The 16,103-nt window shown below is 44.1% G+C and overlaps 1 protein-coding gene across 7 annotated transcripts in view; it reads left to right on the top strand.

Moving 5' to 3' along the window:
* DGKG (diacylglycerol kinase gamma) overlaps positions 1-16,103 on the top strand; it is a 205,367-nt gene that overhangs the window by 67,499 nt on the left and 121,765 nt on the right. For all 7 annotated transcript variants that reach the window (XR_007408100.1, XR_007408101.1, XR_004811855.2 and 4 more), the window contains 5 exons: positions 3,037-3,086; positions 6,733-6,807; positions 7,464-7,586; positions 12,076-12,193; positions 13,965-14,053. Coding sequence is in view for 1 of the 7 variants with exons in the window: in XM_025451551.3 (XP_025307336.1) it covers positions 3,037-3,086; positions 6,733-6,807; positions 7,464-7,586; positions 12,076-12,193; positions 13,965-14,053 (455 nt within the window). In the remaining 6 variants the exon portion in view is untranslated. The remainder of the gene's footprint in view (positions 1-3,036; positions 3,087-6,732; positions 6,808-7,463; positions 7,587-12,075; positions 12,194-13,964; positions 14,054-16,103) is intronic.

Here is a 16,103-nt window from a genome sequence, read left to right as displayed (position 1 = left end):
TATTTTTAAAAAATTTTTGTTACAAAAAATTTCCAACATAGATAAAAGTAGGAAGCACGATGGACTTCCATATACCCATAAGCCACCCTCAGTAATTACCTGCTTATCATGTTTTATTTATACTTCCCATGCATTCCCTCTGCCCTACAATATTTTGAAGCAAATTCCAGACATCATATAATTTCCCTGTAAATATTTCAGTAGGTACCTCTAAAATATGACTTTTTCTTAAATATAACCACAGCACCATTATCACATTGAAAGGCAATGATTCCTTACTATTGCCTATCCAGAGAGAAAAGAGGCAGAGCTAAAATAAGAACAAAAGCATTTGTGTAGGGCCTCAGAATAGCAATTAGGGGAACACAGATTTGGGCAGCAACCCAAATAGTGCCCTTCCCAAGAAATAAAAGTCAAGGGTTTTTAAAGACAAAAGGGAATGCTTGTATATGTTCTTTACAGAGAGCTTTGATTGGTGTTGATGGCAGAAAACTAATTGGTGACTAAGGCCATCACTAAACAAAGTCTCTTTTCTGTAGCCAGTTGCAGGTGTTCGGGCTAAGTCCTTGGAATATTTGCAGTTTGGTCCAATTCAGAGTTCACAGTTCTACCCAATGAGGAAGAGCATAAAGCCTATACCTCCTTAATGGCCTCCCAGCTTGATTTTAAAACCCTTTGACATAAATGACATTTAATTTCACCTTTTATATATCAAATATTCAGATAATTTACCCAATTCTATATTTCCAATAGTTTGTTTGAATCAGGATCCAAATATGGTCCATACATTGCCATTGCCTCTTATGTTGTAGAAACTTGGTCATTTGTCATCTAGAGTTTTTCATCTTGTTTGCTTGTTTTTTTTTAATTAAAGCAGATGAATTCAGATCCTTTTCTAATTTTAATGATTGAAAGCAACTTAAGCTTTTCTTTTTTAATAACCAAACACATATCTTTTTGGAAATAATAGCCTGAAATCCTACCTCTCATTAGTACATTAATAACAATAACCCTCATTATTGAATACCTTTTATTTGCTAATCATTTTAAATGAGTTATCTCATTTTAACCTCACAATAACCCTAGAAGGTCAAGGTGAATATTCTCATTTTATGTCAGAAAGCACAGAAAGTTGTAAATGACTTGCCCAAGGCCATGCTGCTAAAAAAAAAAAAAAAAAAAAAAAAAAAAAAGGATGCTTTCTTTCTAGTTCTTTCTAGCTCTACTGTCCATGCATAGTAGGACCAAGAGAAAGAAAGCTCTGTGTTGAGTTGCCCAGACCCAGGGTCTGGGAACAGCAGTAGTGGGAAGGTCTGTCCTTTATGTCATTCAGCCATCTGTTTGGCAAGTCAGCCTCATATGCTGAATGCCTCTGACCAGGACATTCTAAAGACTCATGGAGAATCAGAAGACTGTGATCCTACTTTGAAAGAATCTCGACTCCCACTACAATCACACCACTGAACAAACACAAGGTGCAGGGATATTAAAACATGTAGAAAGATATGACAACACATGGGCCACCTAGCAGGATTGTTGTGACCTGTGGGGACAACACTGAAAGGTCCTGAGTGAGTATGTGGGGGAAGGGTCAGCCAAGGGAGGCCCCATCGAGAAAGGTCTGTTGAAGGATTTCAAGAATGGGAAGAAAATGAAGATGTGTTCAGCTCTGCTCCCCACTCTGCTTACTTCTGAGCAGACTAATTTCACAGACAGGATCTCTACCTTTTAGATGAATTTAAGTTCCCATGTCCTGAAAATGAAAATTTAGTCCTTTGCCCAAATTTCTCTCCCAGATCTTCCTTATCCTGGATCACCTCCCTACAGCTAGAACATGACAGCAGATATTTCTGAGTAGCATGTTGATATTTTAGAAAAACAAATACAATAGCTTCTATAATGGTAACTACTTCATACCTTTATTGAGAATTTGATAAGTAGTAATGGTAAAGCACATAGGATAGTGCATTGTACTTATTAAATGCCATACAAAAATATTCACTGATGAGAGAAAATAACAATAAATAACATTTGTTGAGTGCTCTCTACATTCCAAGCACTGTGTGACTAAGGAGTAAGACACCTAAATAGAAATCTATATCATATAAGCTCAATCTTTCTGAAATCTTTAATGAGGCCAAAAACATATAGATGTCACAGTATCAATTTTTAGAATGATCATGGCTGGCATTAAATCCTGAGGTGAATGAAATGTAGTTGAACTTCTTTGCTTGCTATGGGGATGTTAAGAGAAAGAACACATCAATTTAAACTTCTCAAGATTGTCAAAATCTTCTCCTAAAGCCTTTCGAAGTATTAAAATGACCAGCAAAAATAATTACTATTTATGTAATCTTACTTGGCATGTTTTATGAACATTTTAAAGGTTTAATATATTTATTTTATATATATCTTATAATACATTTTATGCTTGTTTTTATCTCTTATATAGAACAATTAAAATTATGGCAGAGGAAAAAATTGGCCTATCATTTACATATTAATCTTCATTAAAAAAAAAAAATTAGGAGAAAGAAACCGTTGGAATCTCCATCTTGCAAGTAAAGAAACATGGTCCAATGAAGTTAAATGACTTGTTTGATGCCCTGGAGGTAGGACCAAGGCAGGACAAGGCCCAGATGTGAGTCTGCCTAAATCCACACCCTTTCTGTGTGCAATAGAAGCAATGTCCCAATTATAATTCTGGTGTCTCTGCCCACCACCAGCTGGGTATTTGCTTTGAGCTGTGTTTCAGTGATGCTACAAGGTATGCATGCTCTACCAGGAATCATGCTATGACCTGGATCTCATCAGCCACAGGGTAATTGCTTAGACAGGTCTAAAAGCCAGACAACTGGGTTTTCCCCTCTTTTCCCACCCTCTGTGTGAGAAGTCAGACTCTGCACCTTGGAGGGTGGATGAGTTGGCTGCAGTTGGCCCGTGACAGAACTGATCTAAAGACCAGCAGCATCAAAGCCGCAGCCCCTCCTTGGTGCCCGGAGTACACCTCAAGCCTCACCTCTGTGTTTCTTGCAGTCATGTTTCGTCTCTATGATTCGGATGAGAACGGTCTTCTGGACCAAGCGGTAAGCTCTTACTCCAAATGTCCTTCCTGAAATCAAAAAAATCTGGGGGAGAGGGGAGCAGGTAGCAGAAGAGTCTAAAACCTTCCAGTTCCATCTTTATAGAAATAGCAATGTCTCAGAATGGGCTGCAGAAATCCTGGTAAACCGTCACTACTACTTCCAAGAGGGCCGGCCTGGGGCAGAATGAACACTACCTTGGCCTTTTCAATTCTAGAAGCCCTGGATCATAAAATTTCAGAAGGGGAGATCCTCTGAACTCCTACTTACCTGGGAGTAACTCCTAGTCCTCCTTCTGAACTATCTTACCTAGTTTAACTTCCCAGTCTTCCTCTCATACCCAGGGCACTTGTTCAACAGGTCTGGTTCTTTCTGCTCTGAGCACATGGTCCCATCCCATTGCGCCTGGGAAAGCCTGAAATTTGCCCCCACTCTCCCTCGGGGATAGGACATGGATCATGGAGTGAAAGGAGGTATGCGAAGGAAGAAGGCAGAAAGGGGGAAAGGCAAACAGACTCAGACAGGCCCTGTGCTCATAACTCCCAGTGTCAGAGATGGGACTCCTTAACAGAAAGGCTCTGAGGTTGAGGGGCATGGGACTGAGTCAGACCAGCCCCACAGGGAAGGAAGGAAACACATCCACTAGACCAACTAAGTCATCCCAATGTCCTCTAAACCCAGGGCTCCTTTTAGGGATCCATATAGCCACATTGCAGTGCTTTGGATTGCATCATGCCAGGGAATAACCAGAGGACTGACTCTCAAGCATTTGATCAGCACATGTTGATTGAGTGTCTGTCACATGTCGAGCACTGCTCTGAGCGCTGGGGCTACAGCAGTGAAGCCACTGGACAAAAATCCATGCCCTCATGAAGCTTTCATTCTAGTGCAAGCACACACCCTATAAAGCATAGCAAGATATGTCAGAGAGACGTGTGTGCTGGAAGAAAAATAAAGGAGGGAAAGGAAGTGCTGGGGGGAGGAGCTGCAGGTTTAACTAGAGGAGCTAAGGAAGGTCTCCCTCAGGAGACATCTGAATAGGGACTGGAAGGAAGTGAGGGAGTGAGTCATGAGGACATGTAGAGGAAGCACCTTCCATGCAGAGGGAACCACAAATGTGAGGGTCCTGAAGGGTGCTTGCAATGTCAACCAATTTTTTTTAAAGAATTTATTTTTATTTATTCATGAGAGACACACAAAGAGAAGCAGAGACATAGGCAGAGGGAGGAGCTCTCCCCACAGGGGGCCTGATGTGGGACTCAATCCCAGGACCTCAGGATCACGCCCTGAGCCAAACGTAGATGCTCAACCACTGAGCCACCCAGGTGGCCTGCAATGTCAGGCGATTAATGAGGAGGCTAGAGTGATGGAGCAGAATCATGAAGAGGTCAAAGTGACAAGTAATAGATGAGATCAGAGAAATAATGACCTGGGGTGGTTGCGAAGAGAGTTCGCCAAACATAGCAAGCCATATCAGTGATTGGAAGAGTCTCTAGAGAAATGGAGAACCATTGGAGATTTTGAGCGGAAGGATGACAGGACTTGGGTTTAAAAGGATCACTCCAGCTGCTGTGTTGAGACTAGACTTTAGGGACTCCAGCAGGGATACCAATTAGGAGGCTATTGGGAAAATAAGACAAGAAATGATGGTAAGTTGCACCAGGATAGAAGCATTGCAGATGGTAAGAAGTGGTTAAATTCCAGATCTATTTGGAAGACAACATGGGTAGATGGAAGTGAGTCCTCAGTAAAAATATCTAATTCAACTTCCCATGGATGATCTCTGGCAGATGGAGCCCAGGCTCTATGTGAACACTCACAGGAATGGAGAGTTCGCTCTCTACCTTAAGACAGCCATTCCACTGCTGGGGGGACTGTTGGAGAGAGCTGCCTTCCTGCACAAAAGGCACCTCTAGTCTGCCAGAGAAATTCTGAACACAAAATAGGATTCTGTTCTCTCCTCCCCCTCCACAACCCAGCAAAGCCAGCAAAATAGGCCAGCCTTCGGCTCCTCCTTCCCTACATCCCTCGGCTTACTTCTGTCTTGTGTAGGACCAGGGCAGCTGACCAGTGGAATACTGGCCCTATATAATAGGCCTTAAGGTTCAGAAGGTCTTGTCACATCTATCCCCATGATCTTCTCTAAGCTCAAATTCTCCCAATGTCTACACTGTTTCTCACAAGGTAGGCTTAAATAACCACTCTGACCGAGCTCTGGTTTGTCAATGCCATTCTTAAAATATGGCACAGAACTGAACCCACTCCTCCATGACTCTATACATATCCACACGTGGCCTGACCAGATAGACATCCAGAGAACAAGTTCCTCCTAAATCTGCCTTCTCTGCTTCCTGAAAATGTCCACCCATTCGCACAGACCAAGACCGAGTCTGATTCTCACTTCCTGAATCACGTTGCTTTACTCAATGAATCTTGGACCCGCCTAGATGCACAAGCTCTTTTTTGTTGCACATTCTGCTGTGCCCCGTCCCCACTGTTCTGCCCGCTACGTTACCTGTATTTACTCCCTCATCTGCGGTTTGGCAATGCATTTTTAAAAATTTCAAATAAAATACAATTTTTTAAATCCCTGCTGGGTTTTAGCTGGCTTATTTTGATCCAGCAATCTACCTGGTGGAGGTAACACTCTAGAACTTTGCTTCAGTTCACCAGCGTGTCTCCCCTGATCAATCTCACTATGAACATCCTCGATGGTGCCCCAGAGATACAAATGCCTCTCAGTCCAGTGTGTTTCCATGTGACTCTTGGTGCATGGATTCATTAGCAATCCAACGATTCTGTGAGGGTTTTTTTTTAAAGATATTATTTATTTTTTCATGGGAGACACACAGAGAGAGGCAGAGACAGGAGCAGAGGGAAAAGCAGACTACCTGCAGGGAGCCCAATGCAGGACTTGATCCCAGGACCCCAGGATCATGACTTGAGCCAAAGGCAGATGCTCAACCACTGAGCCACCCCAGCATCCCACAATTCTGTGAGGTTTTAAATAAAGCCTGACCTCAGTACCAAACAGAAGTCTCACTCACCAGGCAAAGGTAGCCCTTATCAATTTCCTGTCCACAGAGTCCTGGACTCATGGCTGGAGAAGATGCAAAGGGAAGAGAGATACCCAAAGGAATCTGAGTCATAGTGCCAATGGCCTTACCCCTCGCCCCCTCCCACACACACTGACTCCTGAGGAATATAGATGGATCTCATGTTGCTAAAGCTGCAGGAATGAGGAGAGATAAAAGAGGGAGGAGTGAACTACCTTGGTTTATAAGTGTTTAGGAGACAAGAATCCACAAAGGAGAAAACAGGGGTGCCTTCAATGCTGAGTCCAAGTGCAGAATTGAGGAAGGAAGGTGAGTCCAGGGGGATCCAAGAAGAGGTCAGTGTACAGTGAGTTTTCTTCATACCTCTGGTTTATCCATGTTCTGTGCTTCTTGTGAGCATCTCCTCTGCACAGAGCTTTGTGGTCAAGGCTGAAATAACGAGCAGAAACAAACGGTGAGCTCCTTAGGAAACACCAGTACGTTACACTGCTGCTCCTCACGCTCTGCCCTGCCCATCTTCCCATGGGGTTTGATTTTGAGTCTTGCTCTTGAAAACACATCTTCAATGGTTCTCTCCTCTTGATGTTTTCTAGGAGATGGATCGTATTGTCAACCAGATGCTTCATATCGCCCAGTATCTGGAATGGGATCCCACGGAACTAAGGCCTGTAAGTTTCCAGAAGTAAGAGGAGATGTCCAATAAGCTTTCAAGATGAAAATAGGGCACTCAGGATACAAATGTTTACTGTGTATGCTTTCCCAAACTCACCTCCTTCTAGGCAGCTTCTCTGGGGTCTTATACTCCCCACTTCTCTGATATTAAAAATGAAAGACATAATTCATATTATAATACCTAATAATACTCCCTAACCTTTCCACTAGAACCAAGTTTTCATAACAGGAGTTCAGGGAATTTTGAGCTAGAATAAATTTTAAAGATTTTCTCAATCACCAGATAATATTATTAATAATAATTACATTTGGGGACTCCTGTGAGTCAGGTATTAGAATTTATCCCCTATCACATTTTCTCTTACTGTCACTACATTGCTACACACGTAGCAATGTTATTTTCATCTTGTAGATGAGAAAAGCAGAACCCAGAGAGTAGAGGTGGCTGGCTGAAGGCCACACAGGGCAGGGCATGGAACCCTGGCCTCCTCAACCCAATTTGCTCCCTCACTGCTCTGCTCACTGGGAATCAGAGGACAAAAGAGGTAAAACACAGACCAGATCACACAGAGCAAAAGAGAAAGAAGGGGACAGAGGGAGGCAGGGAAGCACAAGATAAAAGTGTACAATTGTTGCTCTTTGGGTTCTGCAGATACTGAAGGAGATGTTACAAGGGATGGACTATGACCGGGACGGCTTTGTGTCGCTAGAGGAATGGGTCCATGGAGGGATGACCACCATCCCACTGCTGGTCCTGCTGGGCATGGATGACTCTGTAAGTCAGCAAGCCTGAGCTCAAAGAGTTCTTGCCTTTCAGAAGCATCAGGTTCCACTTAGAAGCTTAGATAACTTAAGGAAGTTATGTCTATATATGGCCCTGGCTCCTACCTCAACTTCCCCGTGGACACACCATGTGCTCTAAACCAGCCCCAAAGTCTTCTCTTTCTACTGTTGGTGCCTGGCATATAGTCATTCATTTGACAGAGGACGTTTACTAAATTAAATAAAGCTACTGTTCTGAGCACTGCAAGGGGACACAAATACAATACTCCCCTATCAGAAGCTTAGATTCAACCAGGCAGGGGGAGAAAAAAGTCAAGGGAGAATTTCATCTTTTCAACAAATTAGGTTAAAGTATGCTAAGAGTGTTGATGAAGGAAGGAAGGGGAGATACTGGTCTATCACAAGGTAGAGGGCGTTCAGTGACGCTGTCTTATTTAACCATCAAAATAACCAGATTAGATAGATATTTTCCCCCCAATGTATACAGATGGAAAGCTGAGATTCTGGGCCTAAAGGGTAAAGGAGGAGCCAGAATTTATTTGCACTGGACTCCAAAGATCCCAAGCTTTCTAAAACCTCCCATACTGAGGAGTGAGAAAGAGGGAAGAAGCTTTGGAGGTCCTTTGACCTGGCCGGAAGTACATGTGGGAGTCTGATATCTCCTTCTTGAGTGTAAAGTTCAGGTAGAAAGCCCTTAGAGGATGTTCGATCTGGTTCTCAAGGATGGGTATGATCTGGCCGATGGAAGATGATAAAAGAAAGAGTTTATGGCTGGGAGAAAAGCTTGGTCAAAGACCTACATGACAGAAAGTTCAGAGTGTATTAGAAAAACCTCCCAGGTTTGTCAGAGTAGGGGGTATGTAGGAGGCTTAAGGTGAAATCAGTGGTAATATATGCCTGCATCTGACCTAGTCCGCTTATCTTACAAGGGAAATAACTTCCATATATGAGGTAGGAAAGATAAGAACTAGAAGTACAAATGGTGACATTAAGCACATACCAGGACTGTTGCACAGGTTGTGTTAACCACCTCTTTGAGATTGCTGAAATGCGGTAGAGAGGAAGTTCAGCTGGGCTAGCCTCTAGCTGGCTATCATTACCCATAATGTCTCTGTCTGACAGTTGCATAATTCAGAACTGCAATTCATAAGCTGAGCCTCCATTCCCAACACTCAAGAACGAAGAATCCTGCAATCATCTTAGCATGTCCAGTTCTTCCCAAGTGCTAAGTAGAAATCCGGGAGCCAGGAGCTAGCTATACAACTTCTGCTTCTTATTCCTTAAGACCCATGAAGTCGGAGCTGGAAAAGATCTTGGTGATTCATGCTCTAGCCTCTTCATTTTACAAACTGAGGGCCACAAAGATAAAGACTTGCCTTAGGACACACACCTAGTTAGTACCAGAGGCCGATCTCCATATTCCGGAAGAGCACACCCTTTATTCAGTGATTCCTTATCAAGAACCTATCAAGTGTAAGAACCCACAGGAGCTAGGACTTGGGGTGGTCAGATAAGGAGGGCATATTTTCTGCTCCGATACTTGAATCAAAGTGGAAGTTCCAGCATATCTGTTTTTTTCTCTAAAACATGGGAATGGAGATGAGACATTTTAATCACGAGGAAGCAATTTCTATTTTCTGTTCTGTTTTGGACTTGCTAAGTCCAAGGTGTCATGCAATTCTTTGCATGGAGGGGATCCACTATCATATGGCTGGAAGAGGGAGAGAGAGCATTATCCCCAAAGGAGCATTAACCCCAAAGCCCCCCAACCAGATGCCAGACCAGCCTTGCAGAAGACCATAATTTACACCAGTAAAGTGGCAAGCAAAAGCAAATGTGAATGTAGTTTTTATTAATAAAGCTTTATGCATTTATTTTTAAATATGCACTAAATTGTAGTTTTTACATTTTATAGTCAAGATTCTGAAGAAAGCATCCCTCAGTGTCTTAAAAATCACATGGTTCCTTTGGCTTTTTCAAAACCCACACGTGGCCACTAAAAAGTCTGAGATCTCTGAATGGCACAGTTGCATAGGAGAAGCAGTCTGTCTCCTGGGGAAATTGTGACAGCACATAGACCCTGGCTGGCACAGGAGAGGTGCCGCCCTCACCCTGTAGCCTCCGATGTGCAGAAATGAAAGGGCCACATGATGGCGCTATAACCCAAGCAGAAATATTACTTTAGCCTTCATCTGGGTCTTTCTGCTTCTAACTAACCCTGTGTCCATAAAAATAGTACCTGAGAAAAGGAAAGTCAGCTGATTTAGTTAATAAAGGGATTTTCAGATAAAATGACAGTCCTTCGGGCTATATGAAGAAGCAGTGCTGAAGAATGTACAATTTCACTCCTGTCCATAAAAGAAAACCCTAGATTGATTGTATAGGTAGGGGAGAAGGATGTAAGGAACATGGGCTCAAGCCAGCAAGACTCCCAGTTATTAAAATCAGTCGCTAGTTATTTTATAGTGTTGGACTATTTATACAACTTCTCCAGGACCCCTCTTCTTCATTTCTGGCGTGGGTGAATACCTACCTCCTTACACATAAGGAAACACTCTGCTTATTTTGCCTTCCCTAGTGTCTAACATGGAGAGAAATTTAATAAAAGCTGTAATTCACAATGTAGTAAGCACCAAGATTAGAAGCTTTACTTACATTATTTCATTTAATTCTTACAAAAATCCTCTGAGTTAGATGTTTATCAAATGAAGAGATGAATCAATATTTTCATGAATCATTTAATCAACTAGTAAATCTGTTTGCTAAAGTGGAAACCATTAAATAAAAAGATTTTAATTCTGTAAAACTCAGATCTTGAAAGAAGTAGGGTTTTGAGGTGGTGAGAAGAAAAATGCTTAGCCTTCCCCAGGGAGGAGACCAGCATTTGGAAAAACAGATGGGCTTCTCCAAAGACCATAAGGAACACAATCTGGGCACAGGAATGGAGCTGGCTGCTGTGGGCAGCCCAAGCCAGAGGTGCCCAGAAGTAGGAACTGGGTGGGAGTTCGGCACGCTGGACCCTATGTACCTGTCAATCCTCCTTACCTTATTGCCACAGTTCTTATTGCCCGTAAGACCAGCCCAAGGGTGTTAGTCTTTTGATGGAAGCCATTAGAAAAGTTTAGGGACAGCATACATGGAGGCATGTTCCTACAGCCACAGCCTCTAGTGACACTGTACTCCCAGAGCTAGAAGTGGGAAGTTCTGGTATTCCAGGGAAGGTGTGTGATTGTGTGAGGCTTGGCTCATCTAGTTGGATAGGATGAATTGGCTTCCGGGCCAAGTCTGGAGGAAGTAGTTTAACCCTCTCTCTGTCTTTGTCTCTTTGCCATTTTATCTGTGCACAGAAAGTTGAGGGAAGTACATTGCTTTTGCTAAGTTGCTTTTTCTTGCTTATAAAACCAGCACATGCTCACTGTAGAAAATTTGGAAAACACCAAAGATGGGAGAAATTCGAAATTAAAGTAAATCTGTAGGGCTGCTAACCCCTGTTAATATTTAGTGACATTTCTTCCCATCCAAGATCTTATTATATAAAAGTGAAGCTATAATATATCATCAGATTTGCAATCTACTGCTTTCACTTAGCATTGTACCGTGAGCACATTCCCACGCCAATAGATATTCTTACTAATATCTTTTTGATGGTCACTTAAAAATAAATCATATGGATGTACCACAACTAACCTTTGGATAACTTTGAGATCTTCAGGATATTTCCAGTTTTTCACTATTTTAAACAATGGTGTATTTAAACATCTGGCAGAGCACCAAAATGTTCATCTTACTTTCAAATATTATTTCTTTGTGTGGGGGGGAGGAGGTGCCTGGGTGGCTCAGTCGGTTAAGCAGCCGGCTTTTGATTTCAGCTCAGGTCATGATCTCAGCATTCTGGGATCAAACCCCACATCAGACTCCGTGCTCAGGGATGAATCTGCTGAAAGATTCTCTCTCTTCTTCTTCCTCTTCCCCTCCCTCTGCTCATGTTCTCTCTTTCACAAATAAATAAATAAATATGTAAAAAATGTATTTCTTTAGGACAGAATCCAAGAAGGGGAATTTTTAAGTCAAAAGTTACAAGTAGTTAAAAATGATGACAATGGATGGATGGATGGATGGATGGATGGATGGATGGGTGGATGGATGGATGGGTGGATATATAGTAGAAGATAGATTAAAAGTTTGTGACTTACCTTCTGCCAGCCATATAGGAGAGGTCTTATTTTATCCCCTGTATATACATTCCCACTCAGGAATATCTGAGTTTTTAATATTTGCTAATTTTAGAAACAAAGGACTTTGTTTCGATTTGTGCTTTTTTTTTTTTAAAGGAACCCCTAAAACAGTTAAATAAATGAGTATTTTGTTTTCTGTATATGAGAGGTCTTTTCCGAAAGAAGGAGGAGACCTGTGGGAGACGCTCCCTGGCTTCTGCTAGCAGGGGGCTACCGTTCAGCAGCTCATTGCCCTTATCCCTGCAGGGCTCCAAGGGGGATGGGAGGCACGCCTGGACCATGAAGCATTTCAAGAAGCCTACCTACTGCAACTTCTGCCACGTTATGCTGATGGGTGTTCGGAAGCAAGGCCTGTGCTGCGTTTGTGAGTAAACTCCCTTCACCCCCCTTCCCCAGGAACCGCCTTGCTCTGCACATATGGAGGGAGAGGTTGGGTGTTTCTGCTTCCTAGTTTGAGGGACCAACAGCAGGGAATAAAGCAAGAGCTCTCTGTCCTACTTTTGTTTTGCCCCAGTCAAATGGACACTGTCCTGTTGTCGGAATCCTGCCATGGGCCCTAGAGCCCTAGAAACAAATTGTTAATGGTCACACATGATTTTAAAACATCTCATGATGGGGATCCCTGGGTGGCTCAGCAGTTTAGCACCTGCCTTCAGCCCATGGCGTGATCCTGGAGTCCCGAGATCGAGTCCCACATCGGGCTCCCTGCATGGGGCCTGCTTCTCCCTCTGCCTGTGTCTCTGCCTCTCTTTCTGTGTGTCTCTCATGAATAAATAAATAAAATCTTTAAAAAAATTAAAATTAAAATAAATAAAACATCTCATGCTAATTTTAATTGGGTCTTGCTAGCAAATGTTTATTTTGCTGAAGCCAGGTGTTGGTTATTAATAAACAATATAAAACTATTGTGTAAGCACAATGGAATTTAAAACCCTCCATTTGTTTCTCTTTGTAATCCATTTAGTAAAGTCAGACAGGAAAGGAGGAAAAAAAAAAAAACAGGTGAGAAAGGAGGGAAGGAGAACAGAGAAAGGAGGACCACGGGAGAAAGATGGAGGGGAAGGAAGGAGAAGGGGTGATGTTGGAAGGAGAGTGGAGACGGGAGGAGGAGAGAGGGGGAGAGACTACAGCACAAAGGCTTTATAGCGCCCAGGGCCTGCGATGCAGAGTCCTGCCAGCCACCTTACCATATAGGCAGCAGACACTCCGCCTGGACTCACTGGAGCCCCAGCAAACTACTACTATAGGAGAGCCCTTGGGTGAGGTTCAGGCTGCAGAACCATTTCATCTGAGCATGCTCACATGAGCTAGGCAGCACGTGACCTGGCCACAAAAGTCACCTTGGCAGAGCTGGACCCCCAGTATGCCAAGAGCCAGCATCAGTGGGCTAGTGCAGGGGCCACCAGTCCTTCTAGCACCCAGTCACCTCCAGCTCCCACACTCTTCTTAGAGAACAGCCCAGTCTCATTCCTAGTGGGTTCCAGGCCTGTGGGCCTCTGCTGTTCGCATGGTAGCAAGAAGTGGTAACAGCCACAATGATCACGTGTGGAATAGCTGTTTGGACACAGAGACACAGTGAGTGCTGTCTACAGATGATCTCATCTAATGCTGTGAAAGCCTTGCAAACAGAAAGAGAGGCAAGTTTATCCGGAATTTTATAGAAGACCCTGAATTTCAGAGAAGTGAGGAAAGCTACCCAAGGTTATGGCAGAGCCAGAGTTCAGGCCCAGGCCTGCCTGCCTCCCAAGTGAGCAACACCCCCAGTCGTTCTGTTTCCTCCTCCTCTTTTCTGCATGGCATGGGCATATAAGAGGAGGACTCCTCATGTTTCCTTTAAGCAGAAAATGCTTTTCTGGGGATGTTTTCTTCCTGCACTTGTGCTCCTCGGTGGAAAGCAGTGTGGTGGGGGAGAAGGTATAAAACCATGTCTGGGAGAGAAGCGAGGACTGTCTTCTCACTGAGCAACTGTTGACTATTTTAAATTTCCACTAGGAAAGCCAGCTCCGTATGTCCCTTGCCTCTGACTGGCCTCTCAGAGGGAGGCATGGGACTCAGCTGGAGTGGAGGTGGGCGGATGGCTGGACCAACCTGGGAGGCGACTTAAAAGCACTTTCCTTTTTTTTTTGTTTTTCCAGACTGCAAATATACTGTCCATGAACGCTGTGTATCCAAAAACATTCCTGGATGTGTCAAAACATGCTCAAAAACCAAAAGGGGCGGTGAGGTTAGTGCTACCTCTTGCCATGGTCTACTGCATGCAGCATCCCAGGCAACATGTCCATCACCACAGATTCCTGGGCAGAAAGTTTTATCCAGTCCCTTCTCTGCCTCAAGGACCCCCTTTAAATCATCCCGTTCATCCATCAATCCATCAGCATCACCCTGGTGCCCACTGTGTGCCAAGCACTGTGTTAGGGGGTATGCAAGTTACAAGATGGTCCCCAGCCTGTTCCAGAACTGTGCAGTCTCTTGGGAGAGAGACAGACAAAGCAATACTACATACAAAGTGAGATGTATGATGACAAGAGGGCTATGTGGGACAGAGTGGAGGCACCAAGGAGGAGGCCAGGGAAGGTTCCACATAGGAAGTGGCATTTGAGTTTTGTCTTGAATCCAAATCAGGAGGACTTCACAAGGCATCAAGGAGGCCAGGGCACCCCAGGCAGAAGCAGCCTTGAGCGCAAGGCAGAGACATGGTGTATTCGAGGATCTGTACTTAGGTTGGTGTGACTGGGACAGAAGATGCTTAGAGGGAAGTGACAGGTGATGTTCTCTGAAAGTGCTAGGTCCAGCCTGGGGAAGTTGTCACGAGGCCAGCTCTGGAGTCAGAAGGGGACCCCCTACATAGCAAAGAGGCCTCTGAAGAGCTTTAAGCACATGATGTGATGACTGGGTTTGTGAATCAGGTTAACTCCTCTGACCATGGGGCAGGAGAATGATCAGAGGGGGCCACAGAGCTCCTCCAACAGTTTAGGCAAGAGGCAGTGCCTTGTTGAGGGCCGGCCTGGGGTGGGGTCTGCACTTGCTACACTCAATACACTAATGTTCACACTATAGCACCATGGTGGCTGTCTCTACTGAGGGTCCCCTGGCCTGCTGGTTGTCGCATATTTTGATTGTCATTCTGGCTGAGGTAGAGGAGATGAAGGGAGAGTTTGAGACATAATTTAGAGGTAGCACCACCAGTACTTGGCGATGGGGACATAGGGGATGAGAGCGAGGAACAGGTCAGGAATGGCTCCCTGGTTTTGAACTTAGCCATTGGGTGATGCCATTTATAGAGTCTGGAAGTAGACTCTCCTTACATTTAGCAGGGAAAGGACACTCTTAGATCCTGCAGAGGGAAGAGTCCATTCAACCTGAGTCAGGAGATGATTAGCAGCAGGAAGTAGCATCCAGCTCTCCACAAAAGGACTCCTGAGAAAGAAGGGCACCTCCACAACACACATGCATGCCCCATGAGACACCGCATGGTCCCTTGTCTACTCCTGCAGCACGCCCATACACACCTCTTTTCATGTCCATACCTTTCACCAGGATGCACCGTGTACCTCCTGGGCTCAGGCCCTAAACCTACACTCTGGCCACTTGCACACACACAACAGAGGAAGGCCACTGACGGGCCAGTAGGGCACATTCACAACCTTCTGAATCTCCAGGGGCAACCCAGGTCCTTCACCATCCTCTTCTGGGATCAGAAGAGGATGGAGAAGGCAACGTGGTGGTGGGACACAGCCATGGACTTGGAGTCAGAAGACCTGGCCATGAGTCCCTACTTGGCCACTTACCAGCCTTGGAACCCAGGGCTGGTCACTTAACCTCTCTGAAGCTTCATTTTTATCTCTGCAAAATGGAGATAACCAGAATCTCAGAGCAAATTCAGTACAACCGTATAGATGACAGGTTGATCACCAAACGGGGTATTTTATACCAGCGGGGATGTGCAGCAGAAGGTGAGAAGCTGCAAAATAAACATGACACATCTTCTAGAGCAACAGTTTTACCAAAAAAAACTTTAGTGGGGAGGGCATAGTAACTTAATTGATAAGTAATTTAAAAACTTTTATGTAATACAGATAAGGATGGTATCATGCAAATATCTGATGTGTTTTTAATATTGTGTTTGGAGTAGGCACTTCAGGCTATGTCCTCACATTCCTGTGGAGTCCATATTCTCTTTATTCTGTTGTTTGGAGTGCCCTGCTAGAAAATTTTGAGAAGTTCTGTAGAAATCCTAGATGGACCTAACTGAGGGCTTAGGCTCCCAGAATTTG

This window comes from Canis lupus, chromosome 34 (assembly GCF_003254725.2).
Source record: "Canis lupus dingo isolate Sandy chromosome 34, ASM325472v2, whole genome shotgun sequence".
NCBI classification, from domain to species: domain Eukaryota; kingdom Metazoa; phylum Chordata; class Mammalia; order Carnivora; family Canidae; genus Canis; species Canis lupus.
The sequence above is the reverse complement of the archived record's forward strand: the minus strand, read 5'-3'. Positions and strand labels throughout refer to the sequence as shown.